This window comes from Hippopotamus amphibius, chromosome 2 (genome assembly GCF_030028045.1).
Source record: "Hippopotamus amphibius kiboko isolate mHipAmp2 chromosome 2, mHipAmp2.hap2, whole genome shotgun sequence".
In the NCBI taxonomy this organism is placed as follows: domain Eukaryota; kingdom Metazoa; phylum Chordata; class Mammalia; order Artiodactyla; family Hippopotamidae; genus Hippopotamus; species Hippopotamus amphibius.
Window position 1 is genome coordinate 132,221,659 of NC_080187.1, and position 23,934 is coordinate 132,245,592.

A 23,934-nucleotide genomic window follows, 5' to 3' on the forward strand; every position below is an offset into this window, starting at 1 on the left:
AGAACAGGGTTTTACCTAATTTAAGCTTTACCGAAGTTCCTTCTGAAGTAGCGCCCATCGCTGAAACAAAACCCTAATTCCCTAGCCTGTGTGCTGCTTGTGGTAAGAACTGACTGATGGTGCAGTTCCATGTAACACACCCCTCGGGGCGGGGTGGGGTAGGGTTGCAGTGGACCACTGCCCAGAGATGCTGTTTCCAGTGGAATGGGGAATGGAATGCAAAACGTACCTACAGATACTTTGTCAGGTTTTTTTTTTTTTTCTTTCTCATACTAGAAATGCCCAACATTTGCATTTGAGTCACAGCAAGTACACAGGGGCATTTTTCTATTCTTTTAAATGCTCTCATCTTTAGGACTACATTAACAGCTGTTTGATAATGATGTCTGCTACTCGCCATTTTATATAGCATTAATTGTAAGCACAGAAAAAAAAAAGGGTTTTACAAGTAGATATTGTTCCCAGTTAGTCTCTGATGATGATTGTAAGATTCTTAATCAATTTTCCTTCCTCCAAACACAAAGCCTAGTGGTGGCTGATGGCTGATGAGAGAGCCCCGGGGCCTTCAGTGCTCTGAATGGGGTGTGCGCTCAACACGGCAGTTTTGTGCTGGGACACCATGAGCATGGTTTCTGCAGCTAGTTTCATTTGTAACCATGTGCACCTCCCAGATCTATTATATTACATGAACTTTGTAGGTACAATGTAACATTTCTCCTCCAGTCTGATCCCTCTTTTAGTGCTGCAGCCTCTGGCCATCATACCCTCAGTGCTGCTGCCAGATGACCTTTCTGATATGAAAGTTAGATCAGGGGCTTCCTAGGTGGCACAGTGGGTAAGAATCCGCCTGCCAATGCAGGGGACATGGGTTTGATCCCTGACCCAGGAAGGTACCACATGCCACGGAGCAACTAAGCCCGTGGGCCATAACTATTGAGCCTGTGCTCTAGAGCCCGTGAGCCACAACTACTAGGCCCATGTGCTGCAACTACTGAAGCCCACACGCCTAGAGCCTGTGCTCTGCAACAAGAGAGGCCACCACAATGAGAAGCCCACGCACCACAACAAAGAGTAGCCCCTGCTCGCTGCAACTAGGGAAAGCCCGTGTGCAGCAACGAAGACCCAACGCAGCCAATAAAACAAACAAACAAATAAATGCATTTGTTTATTTTTTTAAAAAAGTTAAATCATGTTGTCCTCCTGCCCAAAACCTTCAGTGATGCCCATTGTCCACCAATGAGCCGAAACCACTCGGACAGGCCTTCAATGCTTCTCTGAGCTGCCCCCTTCTCTCTCCCAGCATCACCTGTTACTGGACCCCTGCCATCTTCACGAGCACCCAGCTCTCCCACCACAGCGACTCAATTGCTCTTACACACATTTACATGTGATTTCGTCTGTGTTATTCTCATCCTCCTCAGTTTTCAGCTGCAGCCTCAACACCTCTGTGAAGCCTTCGCGGGCACCCAGGTGCCCAGGGCAGGCTACGCACCACCACACGCTCCTGTGCTTACCTGGTGTATTATCGATCCCTTCAGAACAGGGTCTGGCACACAGGTGCAGCGCACACTCAATAAATAGTTGCTGAGTGGATGATTAAATGAAGGATAGGTGGACTTAAGTTCTCTTGTTTTTAGTTTAAAAACCTGAACTTAAGGGTTTGCAATTGTATTGTTTCTTTAGATCTTGGGCATTGAAGTTACCTCTGTAGTGAATATACTGGAACTTAAATAGTCATTTAATCTATGCAATTATTAGATCAAGTGTGAGATTTGAGAGTAAACTGTGTGTGGTGTGTGTGCGTGCATTTACTGCAAATACACTAAGCTTATACATTCAAATTGGTGTTATCAGCTTCAAGATGATCCCCTTGGTAGGCTGTATATGCAGCTCAACATTTTAGGAGCTCCTACAGCAATATAGTTTTTTGGTATGACTAGAGATAGTTACTCCTTGTAATCTGTTGGGTAGATTAGTTTTGGAAACAGCCAGAAACCATTGAGGCAATTCTGGTAAACAAAAATGACATAAACCAACAGGAACCGTCTTCTTTGCTTATATTGTACATGGCTCTGAAGGCACTTCTCAGTTGGGATTTGTTCAGTTGTGTCTAACAAATAGCACACTAAAACAAGACACAAGTTTATTTCTTATTCATGTAAAGAAGTCTAGAAGTAAGCAGTCCAGGGTTAGCCTACTGACTACATAGTCATGGAGGACTGAGTTCCTTTTATTTTGCTCAGCTGTCTTAATGGGTTACCTCATGGCTCAAGACGGCTGCTTGAGTTTCAGGCATTACACCTGCATTCCAGCCAGCAAGGAGGAGGAAGAGTGTACCCCTCTGTTTTAAGGACTCTTCTAGAAAGTTCCACCTCAAAAGTTTGCTAGTGTCTCACTGACTGGAACTTAGGTCACTTCTAGCTATGAGAGAGTCTGGGAGATATAACATCTAGCTGGGTGGCAAAATGCCCAATTAAAAATCAAGGTTCTATTACCAAAATAGGTAAGAATAAATAACGGAAAGCCACTTATTTGTCTTAGCCAAAAGATAATGACAGAGAAGAAACTTGCAAAATTATTTTAAGCCTGAGAGTATCATGAGAATTTTTCTGTTTCTTTCGAGGTGATAGTATTCATTTTAATGTCCAAGTTCTGATACCTGCTTTTAAATGTACCTCTTGGCAGTAAAATAGGTACTCCTTCATGCAGCTAGTGGATGTATAAATTGGTACAAAATTCCCAGAGGACAGTTTGACCCGGCAAAGCTAACTCTGGAAATTTATTCTATTGAAATAATTAAGAATTCTCATGAAGATTGAGTGCTCAGTGTGCTAATAAAATGTTGGGAATAAACGAAATGTCTAATAGTAGGAGAGTGACTATAACTTATGATACACTATACTATGGGATGCAATGCAGCTGTTAAATTATTGTCCAATTCACAGTATGTTATGCCAGAATATGCTTTGAGAATGACTTGATCCCTTTTTATAGATATTTATATTTATATATGCATGCACATGCATAGGAAATGATCTGGGAGGGTCTCCATGGAGGTGCTGATAAGGTGACATTGTGGACAGGCAGACCAGATATTGTATGTATTTTCTAATCTATGATCTCTGATTTTTTTCTTCTTTTTTATTATAAAGAAAAACAATAATAGAATCTTCACTAAATCCATGTCAATGTCAATAATATACATACTTAAATAATTTTGTGTTGTTTTCCAACTCAAGGAAAAAGTAGGAAGCATATAATGCAAACCAGATTTCATATTTTGTTGACTTATAGTTTATGTGCTAGTAAGGCTAACAGCCCCTAGAGTGTGATCCTTACAGCATCGCTATGGAAATAAATACCAGCTCATCTGTTTGAGACAAGAATTGTTGATCTCTTGTTTTAAGACATTGCGTTCACTTAACTTTAGCATAGAGGGGCTCAGAGGAGATAGTTTGTAATATCCTGGGCCGGAGACACTACCCACCCACCCACCAACTTTCTTATATTTGAGAATAACCATCAGACGTGGACTTCTCTGTGATACATTACATTAGGTTGAGATGCATGAATAAGTCAGTGTCATTGCTTATTTGGGATAAGACCTTTGATATGATACAAGCAGACAAAATTTTCTAAAGCTATTTTGTCACCCTGAATGTATCTTTAGTATATTCTAGTTTAATCATTTTAAAAATAAACTAGCATTTCTGCACACTAAGGCTTTTCAAGATATTTCAATAAAGAATATATGCAAAATGCAGATTGAGCAGCACATATAATGCCTTCTAAAGTGAAAATAAACTGTATTGTCCGCATAGGACTTCCATAGTGTCACACGTGCCACAGGTAGCCTTCCAAGATGGGTATTATTACCCCATTCTGTAGATGAGAAAAGAGAGGAGCAAGGTCAAAGACAGTGAGGACTCCTCCAAGACCAAATAGGGTCAAATAGGAGAGGCTGGATGTGAAATCCTGCACACCTGACTCCAGATGCAGAGTGTTTGCTCCTTTCCTTAATGAAATTCTCAACATGTAGTACTGTCGATTCAAGCCCGTGCCCGGTGATGTTCCACTTGGGGACCGCGTGTGGGGTTGGCGATTGGGTTGTGCCGGGTGGAGCGACCTGGCGGTCAGCCGGCCTCACGCCCTGCCTGTCGCCCACAGTGTGCCCGAGCGCGTGCGGGAAGCGGGCGTGCACGGAGAACCACGAGTGCTGCCACCCGGAGTGCCTGGGCAGCTGCAGCGCGCCCGACAACGACACGGCCTGCGTGGCCTGCCGCCACTACTACTACGCCGGCGTCTGCGTGCCCAGCTGCCCCCCCAACACCTACCGCTTCGAGGGCTGGCGCTGCGTCGACCGCGACTTCTGCGCCAACATCCCCAACGCCGAGAGCAGCGACTCCGAGGGCTTCGTGATCCACGACGGCGAGTGCATGCAGGAGTGCCCGTCGGGCTTCATCCGCAACGGCAGCCAGAGGTCAGTGTGGGGGCCTGGGGTGGGGGGCGGGAAGATGGGCGCTGCCAGTGGCCCCACCCAGGCGGGACCCTGGGGAGGCTGGTATAACTTCAGCTTCTGATGCCTCTAGGAGCAACGGGCAGTATTTTTGGTTTGGGACCATACTGCCTGGCCATTTGGAATTAAGTACCTGATTTTCTGTCTCAGGTCCCCGGAGGTCACTGACCCCCTGTGCAGGGCTGCCACCCCGACAGCGGGCGGGTGGGGGAGACTGTAGACTGAGGTTTTGTCACCCTCAGTGCTACTCAACAATACACCAGTGAAGGCTTTGGGAGAGCGGGAGGGAAGACACCGCAAGCTCACCAGCATCCTTGAGGCAGTATGCAGGCCTCCAAAGTCTCTTAGCACTGGCTCCTGTCCTGCTTGAACTAGCTGCCACTAAGAGCAAGCAGTGTGTTCCATCAGCACCTTCTAGACACACACACACACACACACGTGCTCAGGCGCACCCCTCATTCTCCCTCAGTTATCTCTGTCTCTCATTTTCCTTCCTGGACATTGAGACTTCTCTTAGGAAGCAAAAAAGTTCCTTATAGCAAACGCCATCCCTCTCGTGCATGCCAACTGGACTTCTGTAAATTTGTCATTGGCTTTAAGGTTTTGAAAAAGTGATGCGGGCATTGTTACAAAATATAGGACTATAACCCTGGAAAGCAAGAGGAGACTAGAGATTTGGGGTTGCTGTTCGCTCCTTTGGAGCAGAGCAGAGAACTCTCAGGAAAGAGCAGTTCTGCTGCAATGGACTAAATGCCTACTTCGTGATTAGCACCAGAGGATCCTTACGTTTCGAGGTTCTTCAAAATAAAACTATTCTACAAAAGTAAAATACCATTGGAAGAGGAAACATTCATTTCAAGTATAACGTGTAACTTCCCTTCTGTTTCTTCTGTTTGCTACCTTCTGTTTCTGCAAACCTCATCAGGCAAGTCTTGGTAAGGGGAATCTGTTTCCGGTGTAGTTGGAAATGTTGCTCCTTCCATAGGAGTAACTTCAAATCAAAGATAAAGCTCACATTATTTCATAATATTAAATGTAGAACTTTCTGCCTGTCATCATTTCTATAACCATTACAATAGTAAAAATTACTTTAAATACTTCGTGAATGTGCCAAGGGTGCCAGTGAACTGTAGAGTGTACATATTCCACCCAAAATAAGTCTGCCACGTTTTACTCACATTTCATTGGCAGCCCTACAGCTTGAAAAGGCTTTACCAGTGCCCTGGGCAGTGCCTGGACCCCCGTTAAGGCTCAGCCATGGTTCCTCCCCAGGGGTGAGGGTCGGGATGGGGCAGCTGGTGCATGGCCTGGGGGTCATGACTTCTTTGCCCTCCGGTTGTGTTTTCTGTGATATCTGGAGACATTCAGCATCTGCAGCTACCAGAGTAGCGGGCAGAGGGCGGAGTGCTGGGCACTGTGGCCGTTTCCTCTGCTGTAGTTCATTCTTCAAAGGAGTGAGCTGTTATTTTTCCTACCCGTGCTCACAGTCTGTTCAAGGCTACAGATCTACCTTTTCCACTTTAAAATAAAACTCCATCAAGAACTAACGAATCCCCCTCTCAGCCTTTAAGGCCTATTTGACACTTACTTTAAAATATTTATTTTTTAATACTGTTTATGCCCTCTCTGTACCAGAATGGATTTCAGGAAGCTTAAACTATAAACATGTAATCAGAGCAGTTCCTTAGAAAAACATTTTTTTAAGTGCTAGATGACTCCTAGACATTTTAAGAAAGGTGTTTGGTTCAGAAATTGCTATTTGAATAAAATGTCAGGGGGAACTAAACATACACTTAACCTGCAACCCAGAAGTTACGCTCCTGAACATTTATCCCAGAGAAATGCAAACTTAGATTCCCACAAAAACACGTACGCAGTAGTTCATAGCAGCTTTCTTTGTAACAGCCAAAAAGTGGAGACAGCTCGGATGCTCCACAGTAGGTAAATGGCTAAGCAAACCATGATTCTTCACACCGTGGACTCTCAGTCAGCAATAAAAAGAAACAAACTCTTCAGACACACACGACATGGATGGATCTCAAGGACATTATACTGTATGAAAAAAGCCAATCGCACAAGGTCACACACCATATGATTGCACTTATATAACATTCTCAAAATAACAACATTATAGAGATGGAGAATAGATCAGTGGTTGCCGTGACTTAGAGACATGGGAGCAGGGTGACTGTAGGGGTCGCACAAGGGAGATGTTTGTGGTGACCGGCTAGCTTGTTGTGGTGATTACACAGGTGTTAAGATGACACAGAAGTATATGCATGCATTGTACCTGTGTTAGTTTCCTGGTATTGATATTGCATTATCATTATGTAGGATGGAACCATTGAGGGGAGCCAGATGAAGGGTACACAGAACCTCTCTGTACTATTTTTGCAACTTTCTGTGTGTCTATAATTATTTCAAAATAAAAAGCTTTTCAAAAGGGAGGTGGGGCATTATCTGGTATGTAGGTAAATTAGAAGCAATAAAAGACCAACAAAGAGTGCTGAAGAAAAGCTGGTACCTGCTCTAGAAGTGAGAATATTGAGTATGATGTTAGAGAAAGGAGAAACCTCCATTGCGGTGATTGGCCCAGTTCCTTTGGAAAGCTTGCCTCCTGTTCTCCCAACATGAAATAAGAAAAGAGTAGGGAAATTTTATTTATCTTTAAGCTTTTAAACAAAACCCTTCATCTTTGCCTTAAATATGCAGTGAAATTTGGAGAGTGGTACTTAATGCTGTGAGCTCTGACTTACACTGTTTTCATGAATGTGTTTCACTTCATGAAGTTTGAAAGATCCTTCAAGAACAATCGGGTAAAGACAGTGGCTCTCCAATTCACCATCCTATTACACACACATCCCATAATGTTGTATCATTTATTTGTTTGGAAATTGACCCAACTTTCTGTGGTTCAGCAGCTGGATTAGTGTTTTGTCCACTATTCCCTACATAAGAGTAGGTAAGCAGGAAAAGTGCCAGTGTCACTCACTGGTCCCTGACTGTTGGTGGTTTGTGGCATGTTCACGATTGCATGTGAAATAGGAGCTCATTACAAAGTAATGAAAGTTCCTTGTTTTTATTGTCTATGCAGCGAAAACAGCATTTGGATCAATTTACAGGTTTCTGCCAAACACTGTCAAGAAATTATTTCAGTTGTGCTTTAGCAAGAAAATAATGGATCTGTGCTATAGCACATGCCTTTTGGAATCCCTCACTGGGCTTTGCTGCGCTGCTGGCTGCAGGAATTCGATTCCCATTAGTGGCAAAGACCTGCCTACCCTTTGCTGTCCCTGTCCACTGTCCCAGCAGCTCCTTCAGAGTGTGCCAGCAGGGGCCACAACATCAGAGAACAGTTCTGTTCTTCCTGGGAGACGCTGGTACTTTCTTTCTGCAAGCCTGTTTCTCCCACGTGGGACCAGCTGGCTCACCAGTCCCAGCCTATGATACACACATGCCTCAAGGGTACATCATGTGTTTTGTCTGGAAACAGGCAGCACGCATTTCCTTTGTAGGCAGTTTCTCCTTTTGGTTGCAGTTTGAGTGGCTTATCCTGAGTAGGCTTGGGGATGAGAAGCAGTGTGTGACCACTTGAATGCTTCCACCAGTTGGTTTTTGTAATGTGGACGTTATTGACACCTAGAATAGAAGCATATCTTTATGATTTTTTTTTTTAAAGCAAGAAGACAGACTCAGCTCTTTGTGTTTGGGGTTGGTTTATTTTCCACAGCATGTACTGCATCCCTTGCGAAGGCCCTTGTCCCAAAGTGTGTGAGGAAGAAAAAAAGACAAAGACCATTGATTCTGTCACTTCTGCTCAGATGCTCCAAGGATGCACCATCTTCAAGGGCAATCTGCTCATTAATATCCGACGCGGCAGTAAGTATTCCGTCTCCCTGGAAGAGAGGGCCAGATCTCTTGGTTTTCTTTTGTTGATGCTTTTCCTACTCATCCATGACTCACAACTAAAACATGGGCCTAGAAGAACAACATGGTGCATAAGCCTCGTGTTCAATGCCCTGTCTTTGAGTTTCCCTCAAAGAGAAAAAAACAGATTGAAAGGCCGTCTGTTTTTTAGCCATTGGCACAGCGTCTATACCCTGCAGAGGGTCGTCTCTCATGTTTCTTAAGTCGCATCTTGCACAGGGTACGCACGTCCCAACATGTACAAACCCCAGAAGAGACTGGTGGATCAGAGGTATGACTCAGCAGTCTCCAGCTGGAGTCAAGTCCACAGAGCTTTAAGTCCAGAGAGTCTTGGTTACTTGCGTATGTTGAAGAGACTGAGCAAGGGAAGAGTTTAATGATATCACTTTAAATTTTTATTAAGCCCCAAAATGGCCCATCTCCAAATTTACTTCTGAGAACCAAAAAGGATACAAGTATATGTATGTCATCATGCATTTAAAGCTGCGATCTCACCCTCTACAGGATCCCATTATTTGCAGTAGATGGTGTTCCTGGTAATTGCATTTGTGTGAAGCATTTCCTGTTGACTTATTTGGTGATATTGTCAGTTCTGATCTGTAATTGACAAGGGCTTCTGGTAATGCTGCCTGAAATTCTCCACCGCTGGAACTACTTGGTGAAGATACTGATAACTGTAATAACTGATACTGTAAGCTAGGCGAAATACAGTAAGAGGGCATTGAGGTTGAAAGGAATTTTTTTCTAAATCCTTTCATAAAGAAGTTTCTTTTGTTGTTTTTTGTTTTCTTTGTTGATTTTTTTTTTTTTAAATAGTACTTGGGGCAAAAATGACTTATTTATTCTGTGCACTTACTTTTCCTTAATACTATTTGTATGAGTGAGCTCTATTCTTACGGTTTAGAGATGTCAGCAGCAAGTTTTCTGCGTAGTTCTTTTGAATTTTTTGGATAGCCCTTGATTTTCACAACACCTTTCACCCCTCCACAAGAGAAATAACTTTGTTTCCACACAGCTGGAATTTTCTTACTTTTGTGGTATTCTGAAGTTTTATTCTTTTTGCACTAACTAGATTTCTTAATTTTTAAAAAAGATTTCCTTATTTCCTAGAACATATCCTTTAAGTGCCTAACCCTTCTTTTTTTTCATATTCCTATCCTCAAGATAAAAATTTAATCCATGAGTTAAATCCATGGAGAAGTATAATTTGAGAAGGAATTGGTACATATTAGTGCGTGAAGATGAAATATACCTTCCAGTTTATATCCACCGCAGGAAATTGGTTGGACATCTCATTGGAAAGGCCCTTCCTCAGCCACCCCACATTTAAAATTCAGGATCTTTTCCTTGAAACATCAACTGCAAGTAACCTCTAGTCTTTACGATACGAATTTCTCCTTCATTTCTCTTGGAAAACCATCAAACTGTACATAAATGTAGGGCCTTACCCTGGAGGACAGTACACTTATTCTTTGATGTTTATCAATTGAAAGCAAAATAGAACCTTTTACTGCCTTCACAAATCAAATACAGTACAATTCTGTTCGTCGAACCACACCCAGTTCATTATAGTATGTGTTATAATTTTGGCATAAGGTAAACTGAAGTTTATGTTTTTTATTTGCTAAAGAAGGAGGCTACAGGATTAAAGGAAATAGACTGTATACATTGTGTCATTTTTACGCATCTATTAGCAACGATGTCCCCAATTGTTTTCTACCTCTGAGAATTGTGAACGTGCATTACAGAGAACTTAGAAGTGTAGAAATGAATTTTTAAAAATTACCTATCGGTAACCATTGTTAATGTTTTGGTGCATTTTATTCCAGTCTTAGTAAGACGGAATCTTTAAATATAGATCCCTGTATCTTAGGAACTAGAAATACAGCAAAGGCAGTTTCTAATGAGCCCGAGAAAATGGTGTTTATTTAGTCATGCCCTTGTACTGTGGAGGCAGCGCTGTCTGCTGACAGAGCATGTGAAAGACGTTCCCTACATGTGTCCGCCTTAGCTAATTGGCAGTCTGGTGTTTATGATTTTACATTCTGTTAATCAGCCTGGGAGCTGCAGTACCCAGCCTTCTAGAAACTCCCCTTCCCTTGCCTTTGGGGGCCCCGTCCCAGGTGAGGGTGTTGAAAGCCAAGCTCAGGGAAACTCATTTATGACAGGGGACAGGGGTCCTGTGAGGCCCGAGCATCTCAGTGGCACCACGAAAACAAGACCCGCTCTGAGCTGCTCTCCACATGCTTGTGAGAAACCAGGTGTGTTCCCCTGACACGACATGAACACTCAGTAACGCAGTCCCCCTTGCTGCAGACAACATCGCCTCGGAGCTGGAGAACTTCATGGGGCTCATTGAGGTGGTGACGGGCTACGTGAAGATCCGCCACTCCCACGCCTTGGTCTCCTTGTCCTTCCTGAAGAACCTTCGCCAGATCCTAGGAGAGGAGCAGCTAGAGGGGTGAGTGCTCCAGATTTCACGAGCTGACATTCTTCTGGCACAGAGTGAGCAGCCTGCTTTTAAAGTTCTGCGTTTCTAAGGGAAGAGCCCTTGTTAAAAAAGAAGTCAGAGTGACAGCAGGGCAGGCGCCCTGAGTGAGGGCTCACCTCCTCACGTGGGGTCTTGTGGAGTCACCATCCTCCGTCCTCCGGACTGGGTTGCATCCCATCCAGGTTGCGTGTCGGGCTGTGGCCCGCAAAGCAGCAGACAAGGATGCAGTGGGGGCTGTTTCTGCCAAAAGTGCTGGGAGTGGGTCTAAAGTGCTTACCTCTCCATGAAATCATCATTTATGGGCCCCTTTTCTGCCTGAGGATGCTGTAGTCCCCTACGTAAAAGCCATTCCATCTTTTCAGATATGTTGCAACATCAGAGATGTGGCGGCATGTGAACAGTTCATTTTGTTACAAAGAAATCTTGATTCACAGAATTGTTTCTATTGATCAGCTCCTAGGATTTGCGCTACTCATAGAATTTTTGCCTTCTGCAGAGACGTGCCTTGTGATAAGGGTCTTAAACTAGCTGGAGGCCTTTCACCGGAGGAGGAACAAAAGCAGCTGCTCCCTGCACACGCAGTTTCTCTCCAGCACTTAGCCCAGGTGTTCCTCCGCGTATGTGCGTCTCTTCACAGCCCCACCCCACCCCCCTTTATATACAGCTCTCGCCTGGTTTTGAGCTAATGCTTTACAATAAAAGGAGACATCCCTTAATGAGTTAATTCCTTCTAAAGAGAATTTGGGGAAATAAGTTAGGAAAGTAAGAGGTGGGAAGGTCATGAGAAAGGTTGTCCTTGCTGATTTATGTGCCCTGACTGGATAAAGTTACCGCATAAGGGTTTCCTAACAGCCTTCCTGATTTTCTCAGACTCACTCTTGGTCAGTCTTAAATTCTTAAAATTCCATCATCTGATATAGCTAAAGAGAGAGGGCAGCTCTTCATTCCATGCTTGAAAAGCACACTGTCCTCCCCGCTGGGAACACTGATTCTTTAGAAAAATGTATTCCTCTTGGCAAATCCAAGGAGGCTGCCACTGAGCAGAGCCCAAGTGTCCCAAGCCACCAACATGGCAAGCCAAGGCTCTGCCAATTTGAGTGATGGTTATTGTTGGTTGTATTAAATTTTAAAATGAATTTTAGCAGAGTTCTTTTATCTTTTTTCCTCCTAGTAGGTTTGTGTTTCTAGAAACCCTGATATTGAGAAGCACTTTTTCTTTGGCGTTTTTGGTACCCACAAGTCCCCCCCCCCCCCAGGCTGAGCAAGTGATATACATAGAGGGGAGAGCTAACAGGAGAGTTTAATTAATTTTTATTAGGAATTATTACATGACGTGATTACCTTTCAGTTGTGTTAACTAAAAGTACTATGCACTTGAGTGTAGCTGAAAATTAAAATGTGGTTTTTATTTGCAAGAATATTTATGATATATTTCTTATTATCTGAATCTTGTGTAAAAACCCAAGGTCCCAGTGGGGTCTTCTTGCAGATGCGTGTCATTGCTTAGGTGTTTGGGCCACTTCCAAGCTCAGCTAAGCTTCAGGCCCCTGCCCTGCTGTTAGTAGTTTTAGATGTCAGGGAAGGGCAGTGGTGAGCCTGCCTCTGGTCAGTAGCCCTTGTAGCTCTGAGGATGCTGGGCTCCTACCTTTGGATTCCTGCCTGCCATTGCTTGGAGGCTCTCTCTTTAGCTACAGCGCTTGAGAACCTTGCCTCTCTTGATGGGAGCTGTGTTCTCTCAGCTGCCTTCCTCACGTGACCAAAAAGGCATGGGTCATCCTTGCTCATGATGAATACCCTTGCAGCTGGCTGTGTATCAGGTGTGACCCGTAGTAGCAACTCAGTTCTCTATTTCTCCTCCTCAGACTTAGGGAGAGGGTTAGGTCCAGCGGCTTCGCCTACTCCCCTCACTCCTGTAAGAAGGGAAGAGTCACACAGATACAGAGCACAAACTAGTGGTTGATTACCAGGGGGAGAGAGAAGGGGGGAGGCATAACATAGGGGTAGGGGGTTAGGAGGTACAAACTATTACATGCAAAATGAATAAGATACAAGGATATATTATACAACACAGGGAACATAGCTGATATAGTATAATAACCATAAATGGAATATAACCTTTAAAAATTACAAATCACTATGTGTAACCTGAAACTTATATAATATTGTACATCAACTATACTTCAATAAAAAGAAATACATTTTTTAGAAGAATGCAAAATGAAGTATAAAAAGAGACAGTCTTCTGTTCAAACCTAAAAAAAAGAAAAAAGGAAAAAAAAGGGAAAAGTCAGAGGGAGGAAGAGAAGAAAGGAGGATGATAAATAGATAAATGCCCCCAGAACTTGCAGAGTGCCACAGGGAGAGAAGAGGCACGTGCCGAGGGCATGAAGAAGAGTCGGGTATCTAATTAGGAAGATCAGACAGGCTTCGGAGAGGAGGCGGCTTTTGAGATGAGCCTTGGAGGGTTTCCGGAAACAGCAAGCAGAGGGTAAAGAAAGGCATTTCAGGACAGGGCGGCCGCAGCAAAGGCAACGAGTCAGAGCGTCCTGGGACCTGTTTGGCAAATAATGCTGCAGAGGTAGGTGGTATTAGAATTACGTAAGCTGTTATGCACCCAAGTGTGGAGGTTATGATTTGGATAGGCAGTGGAACCTATTCAGGGCTTCTGAGTTACCAGAGTGTTAGTAGAACATTTCACTTAGCATGCTTTTGGTGTAAGCCAAGATGACTTTTACACCACAGGTTCCCACACTTTGCTATACGTTAGAATCATCTAGGGGGTTTTAAGAAATCCTGTTGCCCAAGTTGCACTCCATCCCAGTTCAATCAGAACGGTTTGGGTAGGATCCAAGCATCGGTGCTTTTCTAAAGATTCCCAGGTAATGTCAGTGTGCAGCAAAGATTGGAAAGCACTGCTTAGCCCCTTTATTTCTTCTTCTCAAAAGCATGTCTCTGAGGCACTTATATTTTTTGTCTAAGTATTTTCTTGTCACACTGTTCCTTAAAGTATGATTTTTCTTGTACCTCTCATAGCCAGTGAGAATATAAGTAAGTGCTTCCATTTGGTTCAGTGGGAAGAAAGTTTTGTTGCCTTTTGTTTTGATGGAGAACAGACAAATTCGTAGTACAGAGATCCTTTGTGTGTGTCACCCTTGGCTTTCCAAACTGGAACTGAGACCTGTCTCTAAATGTCTCCTGAGTAGCCCAGACCACGGAGTCAAGTCCTGAATATGAAATTCAAAAACGTTACCTGGAGTAGACCTCTTGGTCCTCACTCTGAATGAGCTGATCCTGGAATTTGACGTCCAGGCTGGTGATGGACACAGACAAAATTGCGTCGGAACAGACAGCAGGGCTGCCGGTCTCTGGAGAAAGGGGCTGGACAACATAGGCAGTCTTCAGTTTGTCCAGAAGAATTTGGATGGCCAAGATTTCCTTCAGGACATTACTTTGTGTAAGGTGATGTGTTTCTAGAGTAATAACCTTAGACATTAAGAAGATCAAGGTTCTGCTCTTTTGGAAGGAAGTAGATTTTGGAATACACAGGTACAAGATTCCTGTAAAATGGCTAATTTTTAAGCCCTTGAATAAGAAAGAGAATATTTCTGTTATCTGAAAAAATTCCATTTGAACAACCCTATTTTGTGATAGCATCAGATAAATGAATTAAAATTTCAAACTTGTTGGTACCGCCAAGGATTTGTTACCCTGAAAAGAGTAAAAGTAGATGGAGGTGGTGGGTTATAAGAATTGGAATTCTTGGCTGCAGTTAAGCATCTTTACTCATGTCCCCACCACTTGACTTTGCAACACTTGTGCTTTATTCTACCTTCTTGCAACTCTAAGATTAGGTTGCAGCATGGCTATACTCTAACACTTCCTTGGGACTTCCAAAAGATAGATACTCAGACATGTGCCTCAGCAGTTCCAGGCTCTACCCCAGTATCTACCCAAGAGAAATGAAAACATGTCCACACAGGACTTGTAGGTGATTGCTCATAGCAGTATTATTCATGATACCAACCCCCCCCCCCCAAAAATACTCCACTGGAAACAATCCAAATGTCCATCAGCAGATAAATGGTTAAATAAAATGTGGCACAATGTATTTCTGCCCAACAATAAAGTAACAACATGAGTGAACCTCAGAAACATTAGGCTAAGTGAAAAAAAAGCCAAACACGAAAGGCTACATACACATTGTTGGATTCCATTAATACGTGATTTCTAGAAAAGACAAAACTATGGAGACAGAAGGCAGATCAGTGAAGGGCTGGGATGGAATTGGATATTGACCACCATTGGGAATAAAGCACTTTGATGAGATGGAAATGTTCTGAAGCTGTGTCGTGGTGATGGTTGGACATCTGTATGAATTTACTGAAGCTCCTGGAAATGTACACTTATAATGAGTGAATTTTTTGATAGATAAATTATACCTCAGTAAAGCTACTTTTAAAACATTCAAAGAGGAAACATTTTGGAGTATCTGTTTGGTGCCTAGTACCACTTGAATATGAATTCCCACCTTTGCTGAACCCCTAAGGCTGGTGTAAATATTGAACTTTGGGGGAGATTGGACATGGTATAAAGCAGCCCATTGCAGACAGGTTGGAGGCAGCATCTGTGAAAAGGCCACATCCTGCATCAGTTGCAGACGGCTTGGCTGCTGGAGAGAAGCCCCCATGTGCTGGGTTCTGATGCCCCCTAGAGACTGCCGGAAAGAGGCCATGGCTTTTTCTTTAAGAGATGAAAAGAAGTGATGATTTTTTTTTTCCAATTTGTCAGCATAGTTTGGAAAGGAGGGGAACATCCCTTCCAGCCCCCACCCTCAGCCCCATCTGTCCCAGCTGGGGAGAAGCCAAAGAAAGACCCTGCCTGGAGTTGTTGCTTAGTGAAAATGGAGATGGCACTCGACCCGATCTTTGGATTCCCACGTGCAGTGCTCCGAGCCCTGGACCAGGGTGTCTTCTAAGTACCATGCAAATCCCCGGCACTTTGCCTTCCTTTGCGTCCCCATCCTTCCTGCCCTTCATTTGAGCAGGCGAGCAGGCAAGCAGGCCAGGAGGTGGTGGTGTTGACAGCTCAGAGGTGAGACAGCCCTGAGATTGGAGCCATAAATAAAACACTTAAGTGTATAATATGTACTGGGCATTTAGAATTTTGATGCAGGTAATATATAGATGTCCTCAAGGAGATAACCTCTCACATTGGTCTACATTTTGGCAGATGGGACCCACCCAAGCATAGAAACAAACACTTTTCTGCAACCTTGAAAAGAGCTGGGGCCAGAATTCCATGGAGCCTGTGTAAGTGGCAGAAAAATAAACAGATAATTTTTTAAAATATGGTTTGAATGTAAAGGCAGTCGGCTTAGAAGCAATTAGGAAATCACATTTACAGAAAAATTGACTTAGCCATTTCCTTTAGGAAACAATAAAATTTAAGTGCGTATATGTGTGTGTTGAAGAGTACAGACAACTTGCTGCCTTTTACCATCTCTTAATCCTCACCTGATCCTGGAAGGAATGTGAGGGGAGCTGGGGTTAGGAAAACAAGAGCGATATTGACACGCGGCTCATGAATGGCTTATTATTGTGATGAGGGTTTTATTTTTATTTTTCTGTTGCTTACACGGGCTCCATAACACCCAGGTTTCATTGATATTGGTATCCTGGCTCCAGGCCTTTTCAGTGTTGTAAAAAAATGTTTATGTTTACGGTAAAAAGATAATCTTGCTTTTCAAAGTGATTAATCACATACAGAGAATTTCAGTGTGCCTGCCATTCATTTGTCAAATTCCTGATTTATAATTCATGCTCCCTCCCCTGGGGAGAAGCATGTTTTGTTCGGGAAGGTATTTTTGGTGAGGTTATGTTCTCTGCTAGTGAAATTAGCTTACTAAAATAAAAGCCTCGTCCTAGGTTGAGTCAGAAGTTTGACCTGGGTTATTGGCCTTTACTCCCGGCCCAGAGGTTTCTGCACCAAGAAGGAGATTTTGTCCTGTGCAGCCAACTGGGAAACCTGGGAGCAGCTGGACCATGGACCTTCAGAGCTGGGAATATCCCGAGGGCAAGACTGGCCTATGATGGGAGGCATCTGCCTCCACCTGTGAAGCCCTCCTCCTGGCAGCATCACCTGCAGCCTGGCAATGAGGGCGCAGGTGTGTGTGGAGGGGGGCACAGTGGACCCCACCTTCCATGTCCTGTGCCGCCTGCCTGTACACGTGGCCTTGTGGTGCGTAGCCCAAGTCTAGATTCCTTTGGACCATGTCTTACATTCCTTTTCTAGCAGATAACGTATGTTGGAGAGTGAGCTCTCGCTGAAAGGAAAGGATTTGTTGACTTGCCAGTTTTTGTCACCTGGTCTGGTGGCTGTGAATGTGTTGAGGCCTCAGGTGGGTTTGTGAGGATCCTGGCTTGGTTTCAAGGTGCTGCCTTTGGACGCATTGGCTCACTGTGCCCCCTGTGTGGGCAGGACCCCCACCTCCAGCCCCACCACCTGCATGGATGCAGTTCAGCGCTCGTGGAGGGTTTGTGCTTCAGGCTGGGCGGGTAGATCCCACCTGAGCTCAGTGACCCCTCCTGAGCCCTTAAAACCAACAGGGAGCTCAGCTGACACCGTTTCTGCCCCTTGTTGTCCAACAAGTAAGTAAATGGAGCTGCAGAAAGCAATGAGTGACCTGCCTGTGGCCGTGCAGTGTGTAAATGGCATTGCTAGTCCTGGACCCCCGTCTCTGAACATCGCGTGAATTCCTGGGGAAATATACAGGTGGGCTTTGCAGCGCTTTTGCTTTGATCTCAATGAGTGAGACTCAGGCCGTGGACTGAGCAGTAGGCAGAGTCCTGGAGAGGTCCTGGTCTGGGTGTAAACGAACCACACCGGATGCAGAGGGGTGCCCAGTGGGCACCACCCGGGGCAGAGGAGGGATCTGGGCTTCTGTCTGGGCTGTCCCAGCTCTGGGGAGAGGGTTGGGATCCTTTCTTCTCTGCTGTGTGTGTGTTGCATCCCTGAGTGGGTCTTAGAAATAGCTCAAAACGTGGCCCCAGTTCCTAGACTCAGTTTTGTAGAAGGTGCTTGGGTGAGCCCCAGCAGGAAAGAGGGTGGGGGATAGGAGGTGGAGAGGGGTCTGAGGTCTGTGGGGAGCAGACCTGTCAGCATGGAGAACGCAGGTGGTGTCTGTGACCCCGCCTGCCTGCTTTACCGACGGACCGAGACAGAAAGGTCCTACGAGGCTCTTTCTCCAGACCCCAAGCTGGAGCTGTCTGCTCTCTTGCCTCCCCGGGTGTGGGTTTCTCTCTGGGTGGCCAGTGCTAGCGGTTGCCAGTGCTGGCTGTCCCCCTGCCTCTCCTTTGGAAGCAGCTGGGTCTGTGTCCACCCACTGGGGGCAGGACTGACGTCTGACTTGGTCAGCTTTGGACCCCTGACCCCTCGGTGGTGCTCAGCATCTGCTAGGCCAGTGCTTCTCCCAGTGTGGTCCCAGGATCTCCTGGGTGCTGGTTAAAAATGCAGATTCTCAGCCCACCCAGACCTGCTAATGAGAAACTCCCGGGGTGCGGCCCAGGGGCCCAGCCCTCTGAAATAAGCTTTGTGCATCCTAAACTTGTTGGACACTGAGTTGCTGTTGCCTGGTAGGTGGCCTGGGGGACTGCCCATGGGGGGCCATTTCTCCTCCCCCACCTTCCCCAGGGACCGAAGCTGAGGCTTTTCAGGGTGGGGTGAATCTGGAGGAGGGTGCCGACCCAGGGCTGGTTCACCGCCCGAGTCTGTCTCCCTGTCCCATCCTCTCTCCTACCCCATCATGTGCTGCTGACAGCATGGACGGGATGGGATGGGATTTACCCCTGAGGATAATGGCAGACTTTCTACAGCAAATGTGTAAGCTGTTCCGGTTGAGTAGCAGAGCATATCTGTTCTCCCGTGGACTGATTTCAAGCGCATTGTACTTGCTCTGCTTGAGAGAAGTAACCAGAGGCATTTCTAGGGAATGATTTGCCTAGCATCCTCCAGTCTGAGAAGCATTACTCTTGGTGATAGGGGTCATCACATTAATTAGTGTTTTATTGATTTCCATATTGTCCTTGAATCATATTGTTGCTATTGTTAACAGTGACTGTTCTTTCTTAGATACTGTTCATGACTACATCTCTCATCAGCAGAAGGCAGTGTTTTCTGGAGTCACGAGGCAAAGAGGCCCAGGGTGGGGTGGCTGATGGCGAAGGGCGAGGGTGCTGATGCTCATTTCCATGCTTCCAGGAATTACTCCTTCTACGTCCTCGACAACCAGAACTTGCAGCAGCTTTGGGACTGGGACCACCGCAATCTGACCATCAAAGCAGGGAAAATGTACTTTGCTTTCAATCCCAAATTGTGCGTCTCCGAGATTTACCGCATGGAGGAAGTGACGGGGACGAAAGGGCGCCAGAGCAAGGGAGACATCAACACCAGGAACAACGGAGAGAGAGCCTCCTGTGAGTGGACCCTCCTCCCGTTTACGCGGCGGCCTCCTCTCGTGGCCCCCTCCTTGTTTCACACGAGGCCTCCTTGACGAGGACTTGGCTCACACGTGGTTATCTCCAGAGGCAGCAGTGGGGCAGGTTCATATTTGTCACTTTTCCGTAGCATCTATTTGTGTGTGCCAAACATTTATAGATGGGTCCTCACTCAGACTTTGAAGAGGTGCTTACGGAATACATAGAGTTCAGTGTCTTTCATGCTCAGCATGTCTTTCATGCTCACCACTGGATTATTTTCCAGGGGGCAGCTGGTCCTCTCCAGCCCTGGGAGGGAGCGAGCCTGGCCCTGGGTCTCCGGAGTGGAGGGGAGGCCTGAGGGCAGAGGGGGCTCAGCTGCAAGCACAGCAGCCCCGTGGCCATGGCCCCCCGTCCCTGACCCGGCCTCCTCCTGGCTCCCCCCACCACGTGAAAAATGGAGCGCGCCCGCCTCCCTGGATTGATGTTGCTATTTAAACTTAGGACAATATAATTATCTTACACTGGTTATACGACTCCTATGTTAAGGTTTTGCCTCCGAGCAGTGAGTTTCTCACCTAACCCTGTATGTAAAACTGCTTTTAAAAGTGGTGTGGTTCTGTGTGGTTGGATCAGGTTATAAAAATAAATTGTCTCTCGACCATCAGCTTTTGATGAGGGACAGGTATTAGAAAAAAATAGACTAATCTATGTGGTCCAGGGTGATTTGCACATGTGCACACAGGCGGGAGAGGATCTGCAGAACCATCAGCATGGACTTCGTTTTGCTGGCTCTGAATTTACCTGGTAGACACTCGAGTCGCTCAGGAAGAGTTTTTAGAGGAGAGAAACCAGTTGCAGAGCTGTAGGGCCGTCTGCCTCGCACGTCCCACCACAGCCCCCGCCACGCTCTCCGTTCAGACCACAGCAGTGCAGCAGAGCGCTGTCTAAGTGTTTTTCTCCTTGGAGTCAGCCAGTCATGAATACAGTAGCCATTTATTTTCCTTCGGAAACAAAATCATGTTTCCTGTCTAAATAACACTTTAGCAGGAACTGCCACGTTTTTCCCGTCTCTAATCCATCACGTTTTGCCCCACAGACGTCTTAGTTTTTAACCGCCTTTAGCCTCTGCTTCCCCTGCTGAGGCTGCGGTGGGAGTCAGGCAAACCCGGGGTGCGGGGGGAAGGACAGTCCGTAGGAGAGCTTCGGGTCTCTGCGGGGGAGGCGGCGTGAATTCTTCCCGGGTTCTCGTCACAGTTTGCGTCTGGTTGGGGAGTGAGAGGGGGCCCAGGGCAGCATCTTGGTCATGCCTCACCAGCAAAGCCTTCCTTCCCACAGAGCACGGAAGGCTGTGTCAAGTGAAATGGGTTTTATCAGTGTTTAACCCATTCCCCACTGCATGTCAGCCCTAGCTGGAGCCTCCAAGGAGTTCCTGTGTCCTTGCACAGGAAGGTATCAATACCAAGTTCAGACCGAGAAAAGTTCACCTCTGTGGCTCACCTGCTCAGTTACCTGTCTGTTACCTGTCTTTGGTGATTTGACGCACGCAGGCAGATACCCACAACTGCAAGACAGGTGTCATCATGTCTAAGGAGATTCCACCCAGCGTCAAGGTCCACGCTCATCCTTCTCTTCCAGGTTAGGAATCACTTACAGGTTCACGTCCAGGGCCACCAAGTGTACTAAAACAAAGGACCGAGCCCTTTGGAGGCCACGCAGCACAATGTTTGGGTCCTTAATAGGAGCAAGAAACCCACTGAGAAGTCCAAAAAGGGGCTTCGCACGGACAGCCAGCTCTGGGGGAGAGGGCCACAGCGCAGGGCAAGGGGAAGGACGTAGATGGGGGTCACTCACGGATGTGCCTCTGCCCCAGGTGAAAGTGACGTCCTGCACTTCACCTCCACCACCACCTGGAAGAACCGCATCATCATCACCTGGCACCGGTACCGGCCGCCCGACTACAGGGACCTCATCAGCTTCACCGTCTACTACAAGGAAGCGTGAGTGTCTGTGCTTGGTGACGGCATTCTGTTGGCAGGGCTTCGTCATCGCCACCCCCTGGCTGTCGTGGGACATCCAGCACCGCCAGTGACAGCTACAAAAGAAAATAAGTGTTAGCTTGAGGCCTTCCATTCTTCAGTAGGTGATTAGAGGTGCTTGAATAAAAGACGCCCAAAGGGGAAAACTTGTTTTGTGGAGAATAAGGTCAGTTCATAAATTAGGATGGAGGGTGTGGTTGCAGTATCATTGCAGCCTTGGCGCCACCTAACACGTAGTCCGGGGCCAGCCCTCAGGATGCTCGGCTCCCCTTGAGGTGACCTCACCCCAGGTGGGTCCATCGTCTGTTCTGGTCACTCTATCTGTGGCCCCTTCCAAGGTGTGGCCCTCTGCTCTAGGTCGTAAGCCCTATAAACAAAGGATGGAGAACGGAGAGAGACTGACCTTCATGTTCCAGAATTTTCCCCAAAATCTACTGGGGACTTTTCTTGTGCCTTCAGAGGACATTTGCCTGCCTGGGCAGCCAGGACATCCCTCCAGATGGCAGCTCTTCTTGGTCTCCCCCTTCTTCCTGTGCCTCCTGTATCCAGCTGGTTCCCCCAGGCTTCTTAGTCCCCCTCCTCACCCAGGTCCCACCTTGATGCCATAGGGTCCCTTTCCCAGGGGCTTGGCTTCCCTGGAGCTGGAACCAGAGCCACCAGTAGCAGCATCTGGTACCCACGCCAGGGCCCTGGGAGTGCCACCACCATGAGAAAAGCAGGACGCAGGATTATCAGGATTCAGTGTCCCTACACGTGGGGGTCACTGGTCTTCCATCACGACCACAGGGAGAGGTGGGTGAGTGTCTGTTTCAGAAGCCAGTGGCCGTGTGGCCCTTCCCTCTGAGAGGCGTGGAGTCCCTGCCCACCTCTGCGTCTGTGCAGAATCATCATCCTCTTCAACAGCCCTTCCAGTGCTCTACAGTGTCGGCTGGCAGTTTCACCAAGGGGTTGACGTTAGTGTCTGAGATAACCGGGAAACTAAAAACATTTGAATGTTATAAGATACTTAAGCAGTCAGAATTGTTTGTGAGCAAATTAGATTTTGGGAGCTGTTTTTGAGAAGCTGTTTTTCTGTAGCAAAGGCATTTTCTTCCAGAAGTTATTCTTTATCAATAACTGATGTTTGTATTAAGCAATTGTGCTTGTTTGTTCTTGATGGTGAAAAAATGCCACAGTGGGAAGAGAGAGAAAGAGCATCTGTGTATATTCTTAAGGAGGAGTGTTTCCAATCCCAGAAGTTATGGAACTTCCTCTTCCCAAGTCAGAGGTTTCGATTTTATAGTGTGTACAGAACCGCGTGAAACCTGGAGTCCGGTGGCTTAATTTTATTCTTCTGTAAAGATCTAATTGATGATTTGTTTAATCTAGAATTCCCGTTATAGAAAGCATGATGTAGGAGACCCAGGGGGAGGTTTCTGAGAGCTTTGATGTCAGTGCCCTGAAACACTGAGCTTCATCGATTGTGTTTCAGACCCTTTAAAAACGTCACGGAGTATGACGGACAGGATGCCTGCGGCTCCAACAGCTGGAACATGGTGGACGTGGACCTCCCGCCCAACAAAGACGTGGAACCTGGCATTTTACTGCACGGGCTGAAGCCCTGGACACAGTATGCCGTTTATGTCAAGGCCGTGACCCTCACCATGGTAGAGAATGACCATATCCGTGGGGCCAAGAGTGAGATCTTGTACATTCGCACCAACGCTTCAGGTATCTACGCACCGTCCCTGCCATCCCATGCCTCATCAGCCGAAGGACCTTGCTCATGACAAAATGTAGTCAGAGGGCTGACACTGAGCTGTGCCTGTTATCTCTCCCTGTCCTGGGCCAGTGTGTCTTTTATTTGTCTATCTTTTGTCTGTCTTGTTAATATATAATACTGTGTCGTATTGTTTTCCCACTCCCAATACCCTAGCCCCTTCCAGGCCATCTTCTGGATTTGGTACCATCTTCCATCATTGTTCTTGACTGTCCTGGACCAGTGAGCTCAGGTCCTCCAGGGTGCTGGGCTGGTTTCATTGGGAGGCCCAGGCCGGATACGGTCGCCTAAGGCTGCCCTTTTTGTTCATTTGGACGATTGGACCTCTGGGGACTGAAACCCTGCTGGTTGGTGTCCCAGTTACCTCAGGCGGCTCGCTGGTTTCTCACCTTCATCTTGTAGTGACTAGGGTTCCGAGAAAACAGACGAAAGTTGAAAAACATGAGGTGAACCATGTTCTGGACACTCCAAGTTTTCACTGACGAAAATGTGCCCCCTTCTCCCCTGATCTCCATTTTCTAAACCACCTCATTTCTCAACTCCAGAATTTGGAACTGATGAGAGCAGACACTTGTGTATGTTTTCCAAGTATGTAAAAACCAGGTTAGAAGTAAGGAAATGCACATCATTTTAAAAGGCACTGGTAAACATTCTTTGATGATAGCCATTGTTATAATGCGTAGGCTGTTTTAAAACATGCACAAGCTAGCACAAAATGAGTTTAAATGGCA

At 46.1% G+C, this 23,934-nt stretch overlaps 1 protein-coding gene across 3 annotated transcripts in view; it reads left to right on the forward strand.

Annotated features, from left to right (window-relative positions):
- The window catches only part of IGF1R (insulin like growth factor 1 receptor), a 288,185-nt gene that overhangs the window by 220,794 nt on the left and 43,457 nt on the right, over positions 1 to 23,934 (forward strand). For all 3 annotated transcript variants that reach the window (XM_057723853.1, XM_057723851.1, XM_057723852.1), the window contains exons 3-8: positions 4,168 to 4,480; positions 8,247 to 8,395; positions 10,760 to 10,904; positions 19,191 to 19,405; positions 21,279 to 21,405; positions 22,916 to 23,154. In XM_057723853.1, the coding sequence (XP_057579836.1) occupies positions 4,168 to 4,480; positions 8,247 to 8,395; positions 10,760 to 10,904; positions 19,191 to 19,405; positions 21,279 to 21,405; positions 22,916 to 23,154 (1,188 nt within the window). The remainder of the gene's footprint in view (positions 1 to 4,167; positions 4,481 to 8,246; positions 8,396 to 10,759; positions 10,905 to 19,190; positions 19,406 to 21,278; positions 21,406 to 22,915; positions 23,155 to 23,934) is intronic.